The following is a 16,105-nucleotide window of genomic DNA, read 5'->3' as shown; positions in this document are numbered from 1 at the left end:
TTAACCCCAAAATTCTTTTCTCTTCTATATATACCATTTGACATTTGACTCATGAAATATACTTCTAGAATAAGTATGGCAACGTTCTAGACAGACGGAGTAGTAGAGAGAGAGAGAGACTGTAGTTAAGTGTTGACTGTTGAGTGAGACAGTCAACTGCCAAAACCACGGTACGATAATCATTCTGATTCAAACGACTGTTGAGGGAAGACGAGACCAGTTTGAAGTTTATTAATTGGCAACGTTGGGTTCCTGTGCTGTATGTTGTTTTTCATTTTAGTGCTGTTTATCATTACAAAGTAAAAATCTAATTTTTTACTTTTTTTACCATATAACCAAAAACCGACACATTTATTATGGTAAGTCACTCAAAAATGTATTTTTTAGTTTTTAGTTCCTTCCTGAAGACATCCATTTAGTTGTTGAATTCATTTTCTAACCTCAATTGGATTTACCTTTATCATTATTTAATTCTGTGGGGTTTATAAGCCTAAATTGTAATTTTTGGTTTATAGGATGTGTTTTTAATGATCAGGAGGAAGAAGCTTACAATATTTACAGATGCCAAAGACACCACCACAGTGCTGGAACTGAAGAAAATAATTGAAGGTAAGATTAGACCCTTAAAGCTTATTATTAGTCATAGCCATGTAAGGGATGCAGTATTAGATACAGTATTCAAGATGTAAGAGGGTAATCTAAAGCCCTACACCTTCACTTTGTTGGATTTGTGTAAATATTGAATATCTCAAACCAAATGTTTCATAAGGGACAGTTATGTTCAGTCACATGTACAACAAAAAGTTCAGATATTCTTTGTCATATTTAGGAAATTCCAACAATTTTTATGACATGCAATAAACTTAGGCATTGTCTGCAATTTTGTAAGACCCAAGTAGGTAGATTGTAGGTACCTGGCCTGTCAGGTATCAAATAAGGGCTAATTAGCCTAAAAAGGTGAAAACAGGTTGAATTATTTTTAAACTTAAAGTAATTCTTGGTTTAGGTATTCTTAAAATCCCACCTCAAAATCAACAACTATTCAACAAGGAAAATGTAGTTATGGAAGATACCCACATGCTTCAAGAATATGGACTGAACTCTAACTCAGCCAAGGCCCAAAGCCCCGCCACTGTAGGATTAGCCATTAGGTAAGTGAATACAATTTTTGTATGTATAATGCTAACATTTTATGTTTTTTTTTCAGGGATGATAATGGAGTATTTGAACAGTTAGAACTGGTGTCATATTCAGCTCCACCAGATCTCCCAGATGTAATGAAGTCTCAGGAAACCAATGGACAAGAACAAGCCAACTAGAGTGATTTTTAACTACAAATTTTTTTTGATTACTTTAAATGATGTTTTATTTTGCTCACAGTTGATCTGTGAATTTTAATAAGTTATGCAAACTGTGTGAAGCTGCATTTGGATCTTGCAGCCAGATACTGAATGATAGGGCTAGTTTTATGAGTAACTAAAAGAATTTGTCAGTTTTGCATAAAAAAGCTTTTTATTTTCAATATTGAATATATTCAATAACTTATAAGTGGTAATGGTTTCAAGATTACCATGTTGGTTCAAGTTTTGTCTCTTTTGCAGTAGTAAGTTTTGGATAGTTTTGATATAAAACATCTATCAGCAATTTGAAATATCTTATCATTAAACCCTGTTATGCATTGTATATAGAAGGAATAATTTTGCTTTGATCTGCAAACATCAGCTGTATATTTGAGGCAATTAGTTGTGATCTACAACTGTTGTCAACATTTAAATCACAATAAAGGTCCATTTTTTCAGTTTGTTAAGTCCGATTCGCTAAACGGGCCTGTGCCCATACAAATTCTTTATGAAAAAAATTTTTATCAGTAATTTCGTATAAGCTTTGCCCTGTATAAAACTACTAATCTAAGTTTATGTTTTATAGACTAATTAATAATAAATCAGTAATTTTTAACTTATTTAATTAAAATATAGATCATGTAAAATATACACTTGTCCTCATATTCCACAATTTTTTATCCAACAATCAGTTGGCCGAACTGGAAATGTGGGTGTTTGGCTCACTGTTTGATCCACTAATGTTTCTTCTCCATTTTGCTCGTCGATTTTGAAACCAAGTTTTAACCTGTAAATTAATTGATAATTATCCAGACTAATGCGCATTTTCAATGCTGTTTTCATTCATATATTTTTAAAAACAGTAGGTAATTAGTAATAGATCCCAGTTAGCGGGATTTACTATAATAATCCTTGTTTTAATTGAGTTGAGTCATTGAGTATTTTGATGTAACACAGAAAAAGAAAATTTTTAGGTACCTGTCTGTCCGATAGTTTTAAGGAATACGCTAACAGCTTTCTGTCTTCAGGACTCAAGTACTTCTGCCATGAAAATTTGTGTTCCAGCGCCTTGGTTTGACTTGTCGAGAACCGGACTTGATTTCTCCGTTTCGAGTAGTGGTTGTATATGGGAAAACTTAGGGGCACCACGTGGTTGTATGTAGTTTGAGGATAGATTTTCTCCGGGTACATGTAGGGCAACGTAAACGGTTTTTCTGAAAAAAGAAACCGATATCGGTAAACTCGCTTTATTTTGTAGTGGATAATTCCAGTTTGTAATCCGCTGGAGGATGTAGACTAATCGATTTCTGGTTTAACTCATATAATGACAGGTTTGCGGCTTTAGCTTTGATCGTTCATTCTAAAGCCAATTAAGTTTTTCCGGAATTTAAATCGGATAATGTACTCTTTTACGGACGGGAGGATTATCTTTCCTAGAGAGCTTTAAAAATAATATTTAATTATTGATAGAGTAAGCAATTAATTCTTGCGTTGGTACTTGAAAGTAATCCCTTATTGTTCGATATTATGCCGAAACAGTTAATTTGTTTGATCACTCATCCATCAAACAGTATTCCGCAGCTTTCTAAATTGCAATAAAACTGTCAAAGGAAAGTTCTAAATTTGATAAATATGGTAGCAATATTGCTAGAGTGATGATGTTTTTTATTTATAAATTGTTGGTGGTTATTGAATATTCAAGTGGAATATTAGAGAATATCAGTTTGTAAAAGCTTCGGTAAACTGATTTCGGATTAGCCTTTTTATGGTAATTACCATAATACATAGCAAAAAGCATTTTATAGATAGAGTTAGAGTTTTTTATTATATAGTACTTTTTTACATAGCGGTTATACTACACAATATGGCATAGCTGAATTACAATCAAATTATTTTACAAATGCCACTCATAGTAGAGAGTGTGGCCTAAGTAAAATTACGCATATCAGTGCTCAGTAGATCTGTCAAATTGACAGTCTGAGGACACGCAACGCTATTTTATGATTGGTCGTATACGTCATACGCAAAGATTAGGCTAAGATTTTTTTAACTTTTGTTATTTGAAAGGTTTTCTTGGAGTTTTCAGCATTTTTACAAAAAATCGGTTTCTCGTGTAATGTTTATCTGGTTTTAATTTCATTTCAGCAAAAAGAGCAAAAGTGGTAGAAGCAAACGATCGACGTCAGGAAATTGTCAATCGCTGTCTGTACCTTTTTATGGGTAAGGAAAGGTACGTTACCAAAGAGTGAAGTCGAGTGAAGTAGTCTTAATATTGGCTAAACTATAGTTTTGCCAAATTAATTCAGTGTGACGTCATATTCGCTCTGCTTGCTCCATAGAGCGTCAAATCGAACGGGCTTTAGGTATACAGGGTGATTCACGGTGATGGTATATTAGAAGTATCTAGAGAACAACTCAATATTTTTCACTGCAATTTGGAGCCTAGGTTGGGTCCAACCTCTCTTCTCAAAATATTTTGGACTTAACGGTGTTGCCAGATCAGTCGGAAAAAACACCAGCTTCTGATTAGGCTAGTATAATTAGTGTTAATACTTCCCTATACCTATCTTGCACCGTTTCATAGATATTTTATAAAAATGGTAAATTTGTCAGCAAAACGGTGGTCTAAACTTTAATTAAATTCTCAAGTCCTGAAAGGTTTGCTGATGTGACCTTTTGTCTTCAGTTAGACAATACTACATGGTTGAAAAGCCCAGAGATAGAAAATGAAAAAAACCTACAGAGTGGTCAATATTTACCTTTTAGTCAGACAGATAAAAAACTACAATAAGACCGTTTTTGTAAATGGATCCATCGTTATTATTATCATTTTTATGAAATATCTAAGAAACGGTGCAAGATAGGTATAGGGAAGTATCAAATTATAATTACTAGCCTTCTTGCGAGCAATTCAAAAATGAGATTAGAAACAGGGTGTTCTATTTGAAAATCAAAGTGAGTTTGGCTAAATTTCAACGAAAAAAATTGAGTCGTTCTTTATATACTTCTAATATTCCATCAGCGTGAATCACCCTGTATAGAACTAGCAGAAAAAAATATTAAATTATTTTGAGGCCCGGTTACACAATTACAGTTTAAAGAAAGTACTGCTGGCGAAGAAGTTAATGACATTCCTGAATTAAACCGAGTTTAAGATCTCTGTTATCACAGTCTGCCCTTAGATAATACAACACTTTTACAAAAATGCTCCTTTCCGGTTTTTCAAAAATAACACAAGAACGAAATATCCATTCTTCTGACCTTTGTAAGGCTGGGTTTATGGAAGGTCTAGCTTTTTTTCCAGTGTGATATCTTAAACCTGATCTGTCACATTTAAATCTTAACTTATACTGTGAATATAGCCTTAACTAAGAATATATCGGTCATTTTGGTATTTTAACCTCGTTTGAAAATGAAGTGTTATACAGGTTTTAATCAAACTACTTAAATAAAGTCTTCTAAAAAAATTTTTAACTCTATAAAATCAACATTACTTACCATTCGAATGTTGTGGTAAAATCCTAGGACAGCAATTACCCAGCGTTTGATGGTAAGGTATGTAACCAGCCCTAAAACTATCCCTTGCTAATGACAAGTCCAGAGATTGCGTTCCAATATAAGGAAGATAATGTGGTTGATAGTCCGCCAAATTAAACCTTTCTCTATTGTACACCAAATTTGATTTGTCTCTTTCATGCAAATTCCCTGGTGTCGCACCACCTTGATCTTGTCTTGCTTTGATGTCTCCCGCACTGACCGCATTAGCCACCTCTTTACAAGTCATTTTGTTATCTTTAAGGATGTCATCTATCCTGAACGACATCTTTGTTGATATTGTAATATTTATTGCCCCGGTTAGTCCCAAACACTAACTACTAAAACCTCTGCGCTGTCGGCGGGTATATACCTAATCTTCCATATCGTTCTTATCTAATTAATCTGTTTGAAATGGACTATAATTGTCAAATAATTGTGAAATGGGCTTAAAGTATCAGGATTGTTGTTTTTATTAGGTATTTAGGGTGTATTTGATAATCTTAAATAAAGTATATAATGAGATGTTTTGATGAAATCCGACGTTTTATTGAAGGTGTACGTAATTTCTAAAGATGCTACTGTTTTATAGATTACTGGATGTGAAGATTATTCACTAATTAGGGAAGTATTGTCAAAAGGTACAAAAACACTTTTTTTATTAAAGACACATTTATTATCAATCTGCATTAAAACAAAAACGAAAATCCAACCAAAACATTATTTTTATAAAAATATAGATTGGATTGAACATCCAGCGACAGATTAATCTCGATTATTCTAGGGTGCTAAATAACTAATAATTTTTTTTAAGTGCTGAATTTTCAGTACACACTAACGGCAGTGTTAATAATTAGGGAATAGAAATTTAGACAAGACAAGACCAAAGCTGTAGCAACCGCACCCTAGAAACAATAGAAAATGTTTCGTCTACAAACCTAAAAATTTCAAATATCATGTATAACTTTTTTTTGTTTAAAACTTTACATAATTGTTCAAAGGGCTACTTATGACTTATATACATAGTGTACATTTTAATAATAATTATCATATTTTTATGACACAAAATACCAAGAGCACTTAAGTTTTGCGTACTTATTTTTTTTTCACATATAACATGAAGTGACCGTCCCAGATTTTGAATTTGTAGAAATAAACACATAAGGTGAGTTAAAATAAGGTTAACAACATATTTTTAGTACATTTATTTTGTAAGTCAAAAAGAGCTTTTTCTGAAACGCAACCTAATAACTTCTCGTACATTTTTGAAGCTCTTCCAAATTGCTGTTCAATTCTGCTTTAGTATTTTTGTATTGTTCATATATCCGGGTTATTTATAATTTATAAACTTTTAGCCTATTTACTAAGGGACTTTTTGTTAGGTTAGGAAAATATAAACCATCATTTTAAAAATTCAAATTTTGTATATAATCATTTCTAAAAGGTATCTTTATCTAACTAAGCTATAGAGACAACCACATTTTACTAGATCGTTTTTGTGTCATTATATTAATGATGTTATTTAAAAAAATAACTAAGGACCCTGCAATTGGTATGCTATTATAATATTAACATTATGTTACATTTTTAATTTTGGTTCAATTTTTTCCTCAAATTTATTTACATAATGCATTTTACCAGTGTCGAGCTTAACTACTTAGGTGTGGTAATAAAGTGAAAACGTTTTGTTTCCATTTATTTATTCAAAATTTTTATATGTTGTCTTATTTCGTATTATCTTCATTTTATAATAATATATAACGGAACATCAAACATCCATTTTTTTAATCATTTACATTGTATAAAATATTAATAATGGTAACACATATTGAATTAATATCACAAATTTGCTTAAGCAATTAAGGGCGTTTTAGGCAATTTGCTGGTTTGATTCCACTCTGGTTCTCTTAGGTAGGGATGTTCTAAAATTTGATTTACGTTGATATAAAAGTGCATAAAACGTCCCGTATCTCGACACAATTTATTTGTGATTCAATACATAGGTACAAAACGACACCAGAAAGCTCAAAAGGAGTTTCCAGTGCCGGGCGGGGTTTTACAAAATAGTTATATACAACTAGAGGAATAATTGCTTACTTAGGCGTGGATTAACAGGACGTCCTTTCGGGTTTTGCTTTTATCAGGTTGTGTCCTTCTGAGCTGTCCGAATCGCTGCTTTCAGCATCACTCACCGATACCACGTTGTAGTTGCATGTTACTTTTGGCTTACGTATCGAAACTCGGCTGTAACCTGGTTGATTTGACTGCGAAGTACTTTTCTGTGAATATAAATATCAGACTCATTTAAGTGAACAATCTGTGTATAATCGTTGATTTACAATGTGGTTACTTCAATAAAACAAAATATTAACAAGACAGTCGATTTTACTTTTGCTCAAATATTTACCAAATAATCTTTGTTATTAGAGCGGGCCTTAGTTTTATGGCCTTTTAATTGTTCTTACGATTATAATATGTGTAGTCGTCGTTATTAACGTCGTTTAAGGATAAACCTCTACCATAAAACAAATCGGTTTTTAAGCTGGCATATTTGAGTTAGTCCTGGTATTTTTAATGCAAAATAAATTCAATTTTCGAATATTATTGTAAGGCATTCAACTTACCTGTAAAACTAGAAAAATCACAACAAAAAGAATAATTATGCAGAGGCAAGCTATTATGGCTAGTACTGTAATAAAATTAAACGGATTGACGAACTGAAGACTAGACACGGGTTGAGCGGATAACAGTAACGCCTCTACGTTTATTTTTCGTTTATCGTCTTGCGTTTTGCACTCTGAAAATTGAGAAACATCAATAACAACTTCTTTGGGTTAGCAATACTGAGAATTACCTGGACAGTTTCTGCACTTAGCATGACATTTTTGACACCCAAACTCGGTTTTATAGTAATTAACTGGACAATCGGGTCTGCATTCCCCATTGAGGAGTAGCCAGGATTCTGGACAAGCTACGCATTGATCGGGACCTGGACCGCTACAAGTTTTGCAGCTCATGTAACACCGCAAACATAATCCTTTATCGCTGTAGTAGCCCATAGCGCATGTAGTGTGACATTCTCCACTTTGAAGCTATATAAAAAGACAGTGACAGTGTGAACTTGTTACTTGGAAGTGTCTGATAAAAACCTGAAGTCCAGTAACGCAATCAGTGCAGTTCATTTTCGCCACACATTTAGCGCAGGTATGTAAGCAAGGAATGCATAATTGACCATCTTTTTCGTGGTAGTACCCATCATCACATCTACCCACACACTTGGTGCCTTGTAGAATTAAAGGACTGGCACAGGCCAGACACGCTTTCTCTGTAGGTCCATCACAAGAGTCACAAGTAGAATGGCATTGTTTGCAGATCCCATTGTCATAATATTGATCTGATAATAATTGTGCAATAATTTTTTTTATTAATTAGATTTGAAACCATTTCTTACCAACGTCGCATTTATCGCTCGCTTGAGTTTGGCACCGTCCTTTGATGTTGACTTTCCAGTCATCCAGACAGGATATGCAAGTGGACGCATTGCACTCACTACATCCTGGAGGACACTCTACACATTCTCGTTGGTTGTAGTCGGCGTAATGGTGAGCTGGACACTCGCCCACACATCGGCCTTCATTCCAGAATCTTCCAGAAGGACATCTGATACACTGAGAACTGTTTGAACCGGTGCAAGTCTCGCAAGATTCATGACAAGGGGCACACCTACCAAAACAGTAAAAGATAAGCAAAACTGGTGTTTTATCTAGTCTCAGTGAGATTTACCTATAATCATCCGTTTCAAAAGTGTTGGAAGGGCAAGATGCCAAACACTTGTTCTGGTATAATAATAGATGATGATCACAACTGGTACAATGGTCCGGACGATCTTGACATCCGGCACAGTTGGGTTGGCACGGAATGCATGTTTTGTCTACAAAATCTAACAAATATCCGATTTAACATACGTTTTAGTATGACAGTTTTTTCATACTTTCAAAATATCCTTCAGGACATTGTTGCAAACAAATATCCAAATCCACTACTTTAACGTGTCCAGGAGCACATTTGGGACATCCTTTTTGATCTGGACCAGCGCAGAGTTCACAAGCTTCATGACAGGGCTTACATTCACCTTGGTCGCTATAACTTCTTGGCGGACACGTACTTACACATGTCCTAAAACATTGTATTCACATTATTTCAGATTAAGCAGAACTCTGATAGTCTACTTACTTATCCATTCGCATCGATTTACAAGCAATACATTTAGTGGGACCTTTCCCAAAACAACCTTGATTATCACATTGATCATCACAACCTTCCTTGGTTTCCTCTTCAAAATCCAAGTCGTTTTCACTGTTTTGTCTGACTTTCGTATTTTTTCCATCTAAAGAACTGAATGCTACCTCAGGATCAGATCCACCAAAAGAGTAAATATTAGGAAAACTGTTAAACACTTCGGAAGGATCAAAGAAATTGTCTGTCACCGGCGTCACTGGCTGCGCTTGCGTTGGGAAAGTAAAAGTGCTTATAGGGGCTTTCCAGGGGGATGATCTCACCCCATTAGCAGCACGTAAACGAACGGGATTGACGTTGGTACCTAAATCAATCACTATTGATCCGTACACAACTTTACCAATTACACTTACCATAAAATATAAGCTGCCACTTCTTCATAATTCCAACTTGCGACACGTGTCTGGTGCCAGCGTTAACAATTTGCAGATGCCATCTTCCTTCGGCCTTTTCACCCCAGAAATGTACCGATAAGAATGGCCAATCGTCGAAATTGGAACTGATAACATCTCGAGGTCTTTCAAATAGTAAAGTGGACGTGGTGCCCATCGGAGAGGTGAGAAGTACACGCAAGTTTCCTCTCGGGAAAAATCTTAAGGAAATTTTGCACTGAACATGTTCTAAGAAGCGAACTTCGTTTAAAGTATTAGCACACGCGTCTACATCCATATAGAAGTCAAGACTGGCACCTAAAATATATAAAGATGTTAAATAATAATAAAATAAAAATATCAAACTTGCCATAAGTGAAAGGTATCTGCTTGTCTTCGATAACTTCCTGACTTTTACAAATATGTTGAGGTGGGACTGTGGTCCATTTTTCGGCTAAGTTGACCAACGCGGCCGCATCCATTAAACCGTACCCGAATTTGTGGGAAACTTTTCTCTTCACTCCGTTTGTAACCCATCCGTTTTCCTTTTCTAATGGTGTCGATCTAGACGTTAGAACCACTAGGAACTGCATATCTCTCCACGTTAAACTAGGATTTGCTTCGAGTGCTAAGGCGCAGATACCTAAAGGCAAAAAGTTTTAGTAGAATAATTATGAATATTTTCATGTACTTACCAGCTGCTAAAGGTGCCGAAGCAGAGGTTCCAGTATGCTCTACAGTGCATATATGATCAGGTCGTAACCTGGCATCCATATCTACTGTAGCGACGCTTTTATCATGACCTGGTGTTCCTGAACTATATGTCGTAGCCAAAGTCGAGGAACATTCCTCTAAGTACCAAGGTTTAAACCTACAAAATATTTAGTTTTTGTATGCTGCTTACTAATTATGTCAGTATATGTGTTTAGTTACCCTCCTTGAGTTGCACTTGATATGCTGAGTGTAAATATGCTGTTTGTATAACCATCGCAATTACAAGAGTCAGTGTGTCGACCACCATTGCCAGAAGCCCACACAAATATTGAGCCTTTTCCTTTTCTGCCGCTTGTCACACCTTTTATCATTGTTACATAAGTAAAGAGCCAATCATTTATGAGCAACACTCACCGTATATGAAAGCTCTTCGGGCAAGAGGTCCAGGACCATCCACAGTTTTTCCGTCGTCTTCAGGGCCCCAAGAAGCGCTGTAGATGTCAATGTGCTCGGGATTTAAACCCAAAGCTTTTGCCTCGACCGCATCATTTACGATACCATCTAACATTCGAACACCTGAAATAAAATTGGAAAAACTCGTATAGAAAGGAGTGGTATGATGCGTGCAACGGATGCCGATGTCACCGTGCTCTAATTCCTTAAGAGGCAAGGCAAATTTATCACCGATATGTTTGTAAGCCATTTTCCAAATAATGTGAGAAATTGTTTGAAGGCAATGTACCGAGATTACAGGCTTCCCGAGGATTAACCGGAGAGTAAATCCACACACAAAGGGCTTAAATGTGGAAATTAACCGAATTAACGCAGTGAATATTAATTCGACGTTCAAAGTTAATTGAATATGAAATTTTGAATGTCTGATGGTTTTGTTAACCTCCACAATTCACGCGACTAATTTAAGTACGCGTATGCCTTTCAGATCAGTCTGGTATTTATCTGGATTAGCCCTACGTACTCCTGTAGTGTTTTTCATTGTACCCCACAGTGGCTCATTAGTTGGAGACAAATATACATATCCCAGCTTCCAATAAGCAATTTATCACGATTTATCATTTTGATGTGATGACGCACGGTTCGCGGTAGCCAAACCATGATTTATTATTTTCCCGGTTTCAAAGCAAATTAACAAATAATCGGATACGTTTCAATTACGATTTGAATATTGGCAGTTTAATTATTCAGATTCTTCGTGCAGGCTATTATTGACACAGGTTTAAATTAGCCACGGTTTCCGTTCAATTTCCATGTTTTGTAGCTCCCCCCCCATTTTATTAATGCATTACAATTTAGAATTATCTTAAATGACATTGTAAGGTTTTTGGAAAACATAAATACAACTTAACTTCACCCAACCTAAAAAAAATCTTTTACTGAATAGGTTTTTTTTTTAATTTCCGGCATCTTTGCCGGTGTAAACACAATAATTCGATAAAATCGTAACAGACTTGGACCGACAGCGAACACGAATGGATTCTCAGAGAGAAACGTTGTAATGCAAAACACGCAAACAATTCTCCCGTTTTAATTACTCCGATTTTTAACATGATTGCACGAATGAACATCATGCATCAATATGTTCCCGCTAATTCGAATTACTGGTAACCGTGGTCGAACCTATTGTTTCGGCATAACAAATCATCGAGGATCGAGTATTACTTTTAGCCGGTAAAAGTTGGTAAAATTTCCTGTTAAAAGTGCGTTGATTATTACACTATAAACTCCCTTTAGTCTCTTTGTTTACCTCCAAATAGCCCAGGACAAATACAAAAAAAGGACAAATGTAAACACTCTGCTACATGCACACAAATAGCCTTAATCAGTGGGATACAAATACACACGCCTTTGTGTTTTCCCCATTTTAATGGTTTTTAACGGCGAGGTCAAAGATATCCGAAACAAAGGGCGCAAATGAGATATAAACCCAGATATCGCGCCTATTGTGCCGCTTAAACTATACACATTTCCACAGAACGAACGTGAAAAAATAAATTCCTCTCCATCCATAAATTATTTTTTATACCGTCGAGGCTATTATCTTTATAGTCGGACACCCTATAAAAGTTTTTTATTTTTGTAAATGTAGGAAATGGGAATTTACTAATACATTGTTTAAATTCAGCTTCAGCTACACCAAATAGAAAATGCGATTATTTTGCTTGTTATTAAACCATGCACACTCACATTTACTATTAAGGTATAAATCAGAGACTTTAGAGCAATCACATCCAAAGACACTGTGGTTCTTTTTGAATTGTTTTCTCCTTTGGTTTGCATACAAATATTGCTCTAAGATATCATCTCTATAACTCACTTTTTGTAGACAGAATTACCAACATTTTTGTGGAGAATAAATTAGTACCTAATGGAATCAAATTTGAGAGTTGGGACGATAAGGAATACTTTGCTTACGTCATGTGACAGCTGTCATAACAGTCAAAACTCAATCACCAGTGACCTGAAAGTATAAAACTTCAGCGAGATGTGTTTTTTTGAGGAACTGCACTGTAAGGCTGTTTACAGCTCTATGCAACCAAAATTGACAGTTATGACGATTAGAAACACTTTTATACTTTTCTTACTTCCCGTGACAGCTGTCATTAACTGTCAAAACCCGTCCACCACTGATCTGAAACTATAAAACTAGAAAATGTAGGTAATTTGATGAATTACACTGTACAGGGTGATGTGAGGTTGAATTTTGACCACCCCCTTAACTCCCTTAATTTTGATTTTAGCAAAAAACGTTAAATACAAAACTAGTAGATATTTAGGTCTACTTTACTTTTAGATAAACAGTTATTATACAAGGTGTCCCAAATTTGTCTAACTAAATTAACCCTTAATCACATAGTCGAGGCAAGATTGTTAAAGTACAACAGATGCTGCTGTGGAAAAAGTTGAATATCAATACAACCATTTTACATCATTTAGGCCTAGAATTTAACGTAGAATTCAAATATCGGATAAAAAGTTGGTCATTGTATTTAAAAAAACATAAGTTTGGTTTGTTACTCAAATTTGAGACACCCCGTATAACAACTGTTTATCTGAGAGTAATGTAGACCTAAACATCTACTAGTTTTGTATTAAACGTTTTTTGCTAAAATCAAAATTAAGGTGGTGGTCAAAATTCAACCAATCACCCTGTACGTTGGGTTTACAGCTTCATGGAGCCAAATTTGACAGTGACATTAAGAAACAATTTAATACTTTGATTGCGTCACGTGATAGTTGTCATAACAGTCAAAACTCACTCACCAGTGACCTGAAAATATAAAATGCCAAATAGATATGCTTCTTTGAGGAATGCAAATGTATCAGTTTTGACGTTAAGGAACATTTTTCTTACGTTCAGCTGTCACAACTGTCAAAAATCTCTTCCTTTGACAGTACTAGTTAAAAGCTTTTCTTTTATTGGCCTTTCAAGGTAAGATTGCAGCGCCATTTGAACTAAAATCGGGCAACCCGTTCGCCCGTTCCTAACCTAAATAATATGACACTGTCACATCATATTTATGAAACGAGCTAAATTCCTAGAAGAGACGGAAGCTGTCATTCCAGAGAAATGACAGCTGGAATGCCCAAAACTGTTTTCATAACTGATCACCAGAGGGAGTATATCTTATCCTGAAACGCCAATAGCTCTACGCCTTGAGACCCAGTTTGACAGTTGTGACGTAACTCCTAATACTCTTTTTTCCTTCTCTTTTTTTACATGTAATTATACTTTAAAGCATTAATTCAATTACTACCTAAACTTAACCTTTTTGAGAATAATGTTAAAAAGAATATAATAGACGAGCCTCTTCTTGCATACAAATTGGCAATTTCCGGACGAGAAATATCTAACGTGGGGGCTGTGCATCATACCCGTATAACATCCTCTACAAAAGAGCTATCTAATTTTAAGTGAACAATCACGAAATAGCTAAAGATTTACTGTAAAGCACAACACAAAGAAAGTAAAGTTTCTGTAGGAAACGTGCGGGTAACGGTGGTTATTTATTTTACGGCCGAAGAAAAATAGCGTTGTATGGGATAAAGGTGAAAAATTTAGATTGAAGTGTTAAATTTGATACGGACTTTGTATTGTTGCAATGAAACTTTTATCAGATTGTAAGGAAACCTCGTTATGGAAAGTCAAAAATTTTTTTCATGTCTGCTTCTTGTAACAAATTTATGCTAATTAGTATCCATTTACCTTAAAGTAATCAGAAATTCTAATAAAGGTATTGCATAAAATTAACATGTTTAATACCAGTTTGACTGTAAGTTGATGAAATATGAATAGCTCTACACCGTTTTCAGGAACTATAAATTAAAGAATCTGCAAAGTTTTCTTTAGTAGAAAACTTAGCTTAAAATGCGCGATGAATGAATTTCAAGGGATTATGATGCTTTAATAAATTTGAATTTATCTCTAGCAAATTTGTAATTTCTGCGGAAATATTTGCATACGGTATTAATAATAATTATTCGTTGCGCAACCCCGTGAAAACTTCAGAAATAATTCAACAGATTTTTTCCAAAAAAAAAAAAAAACTTTTAACGAGAACAATAGTTGCAACTGTCAGCGACACTCTTAACAGGCATTAAACCAATTAGTATTCACTGCGCCTGTAAAAAAATAAATATTTTTGCTAACAAAAACCGTTTTAATTAACGGCTGAGTCTTCATTAAAAAAGAACATTCGTATTGCCCGTGCAACGTTAAAAATTTGTTCACGTAGAATAAACTCGCAAGTTTCGACTCGAGTCACGAAAAAATATAATAAAGGCAGAAAACCACATATCATTTATGCATGCTGCGTCTGACAACAATGATGCAATTGGGGAATTACCCTTTAAAATTAGTAGAGCAACTTTACTAAACCTAATTTGTTCACTTTAATTGTTAGCTGCGATTTTTGCATTGTGTGAACGCGATTCGCAAATATGCATTTATGAGTTAGCATTGTACGTTTTTAATGAGAAATGTACATTTTTGGGGCCTATTTTGCATTTAAATATGTTTGCTTTAACACGTCCTCTAGTAATTCCAGTTATCTAATAAATGTGCTTTGGCGGTTTTAATTTACATAGTTATTGTTTTTAATTAAAACGGACGTAATAGTGGTTTTTTCTATTTTACATTTTTAAAGGATTTAAGATAAATAGAAACGTTTAAGTTTAATATATTCCAGAAGTAATTGCTTAAGATGTTATTTTATTTCTTGTACTAAACGTAAAGTTACGATAAACTTACAAATAGATATTTTTTGCTTATTTCAACAATTAAAATTATTAGAATTAGAAATTCAATGAAGTTCTGGGTGTTTACTTGGTGGAAAAGGTTTTGTCATCGGAAAACTGTGACAAAAACTCCAACTAAACGTAACTCAAATGTCTTTCTGTTCGCTAATTCAACATAAACATTCGCCCGAAATTGTTTTTATGTTTTTCCAAACGTACGATGTTTGCATAATAAGACAAACCCCGTTCCTCCGCGTCTGTTTTATTTGGTCGTACTTAAGTAAAACATCAGCCCCATCCGAACTTTGCTTCACGTGAAAGAAATTTTAATAAGATGGTCTCGTTCCCGTTCATTAAGGCCGCCTTGCTAATTAAATACCCTCGTTGAACCCCTCAAATTGTTTTTTTATTAAAATTATTTTATGCAAAACTCCGCGCTTTTATAAGCTTCCCCGTAGACATGCCATCAATGTGGCTAAATTAATAGTTCCCGAGCTAATTAGATTTTATTCGTTACCGTTAAACTACGCAGAGATGTTTCTAAATTCGTATTTATGTTTTTCCCACCCCGTTTTGACAGTGGCGTCGCAATTTGTC

At 34.7% G+C, this 16,105-nt stretch overlaps 3 protein-coding genes across 6 annotated transcripts in view; 1 reads left to right on the top strand and 2 right to left on the bottom strand.

Moving 5' to 3' along the window:
• Nucleotides 1-181: 181 nt before the first annotated feature.
• EloB (transcription elongation factor elongin B) lies at nt 182-2,005 on the top strand. The gene is made up of 4 exons (XM_081982068.1): nt 182-359; nt 516-609; nt 1,007-1,151; nt 1,208-2,005. The coding sequence occupies exons 1-4, from the start codon at nt 357-359 to the stop codon at nt 1,317-1,319; spliced, it is 354 nt and encodes a 117-aa protein (XP_081838194.1). The 5' UTR covers nt 182-356; the 3' UTR covers nt 1,320-2,005.
• On the bottom strand, nt 1,947-5,393 carry LOC145730710 (homeobox protein ceh-62-like). The gene is made up of 3 exons (XM_081982065.1): nt 4,839-5,393; nt 2,319-2,554; nt 1,947-2,127 (listed from the first exon to the last, which is right to left on the bottom strand). Exons 1-3 carry the CDS (start codon nt 5,161-5,163, stop codon nt 2,029-2,031), a joined length of 660 nt encoding a protein of 219 aa, XP_081838191.1. The 5' UTR covers nt 5,164-5,393; the 3' UTR covers nt 1,947-2,028.
• A 134-nt stretch (nt 5,394-5,527) lies between these two features.
• Nucleotides 5,528-16,105, bottom strand: part of LOC145730705 (furin-like protease 2) — a 139,199-nt gene continuing 128,621 nt past the window's right edge. For 3 of the 4 annotated variants that reach the window (XM_081982056.1, XM_081982057.1, XM_081982055.1), the window contains 13 exons: nt 10,670-10,831; nt 10,475-10,616; nt 10,237-10,412; nt 9,912-10,184; nt 9,524-9,859; nt 9,108-9,474; nt 8,866-9,050; nt 8,658-8,814; nt 8,326-8,597; nt 8,024-8,268; nt 7,729-7,966; nt 7,499-7,671; nt 5,528-7,153 (listed from right to left, as the gene is read on the bottom strand). In XM_081982056.1, the coding sequence (XP_081838182.1) occupies nt 6,983-7,153; nt 7,499-7,671; nt 7,729-7,966; nt 8,024-8,268; nt 8,326-8,597; nt 8,658-8,814; nt 8,866-9,050; nt 9,108-9,474; nt 9,524-9,859; nt 9,912-10,184; nt 10,237-10,412; nt 10,475-10,616; nt 10,670-10,831 (2,897 nt within the window). In that variant the 3' untranslated portion in view covers nt 5,528-6,982. The remainder of the gene's footprint in view (nt 7,154-7,498; nt 7,672-7,728; nt 7,967-8,023; nt 8,269-8,325; nt 8,598-8,657; nt 8,815-8,865; nt 9,051-9,107; nt 9,475-9,523; nt 9,860-9,911; nt 10,185-10,236; nt 10,413-10,474; nt 10,617-10,669; nt 10,832-16,105) is intronic. The other variant, XM_081982058.1, reaches the window with a different exon arrangement.

Source organism: Ips typographus, linkage group LG6 (assembly GCF_016097725.1).
Source record: "Ips typographus isolate SLU linkage group LG6, UJ_Ityp_2.0, whole genome shotgun sequence".
Lineage (NCBI taxonomy): Eukaryota > Metazoa > Arthropoda > Insecta > Coleoptera > Curculionidae > Ips > Ips typographus.
Note: the sequence above shows the minus strand (reverse complement) of the source record. Positions and strands in the feature narration are given on the sequence as shown.

Coding starts and splice junctions, on each gene's coding strand:
- EloB (XM_081982068.1), top strand. Junction 610..1,006: donor ACTGAAGAAAATAATTGAAG/GTAAGATTAGAC, acceptor TTCTTGGTTTAG/GTATTCTTAAAATCCCACCT. Junction 1,152..1,207: donor ACTGTAGGATTAGCCATTAG/GTAAGTGAATAC, acceptor TTTTTTTTTCAG/GGATGATAATGGAGTATTTG.
- LOC145730710 (XM_081982065.1), bottom strand. CDS start 5,163: ATGTCGTTCAGGATAGATGACATCCTTAAAGATAACAAAATGACTTGT. Junction 2,555..4,838: donor TTTACCACAACATTCGAATG/GTAAGTAATGTT, acceptor TTCTTTTTTCAG/AAAAACCGTTTACGTTGCCC. Junction 2,128..2,318: donor TAAAACTATCGGACAGACAG/GTACCTAAAAAT, acceptor ATTAATTTACAG/GTTAAAACTTGGTTTCAAAA.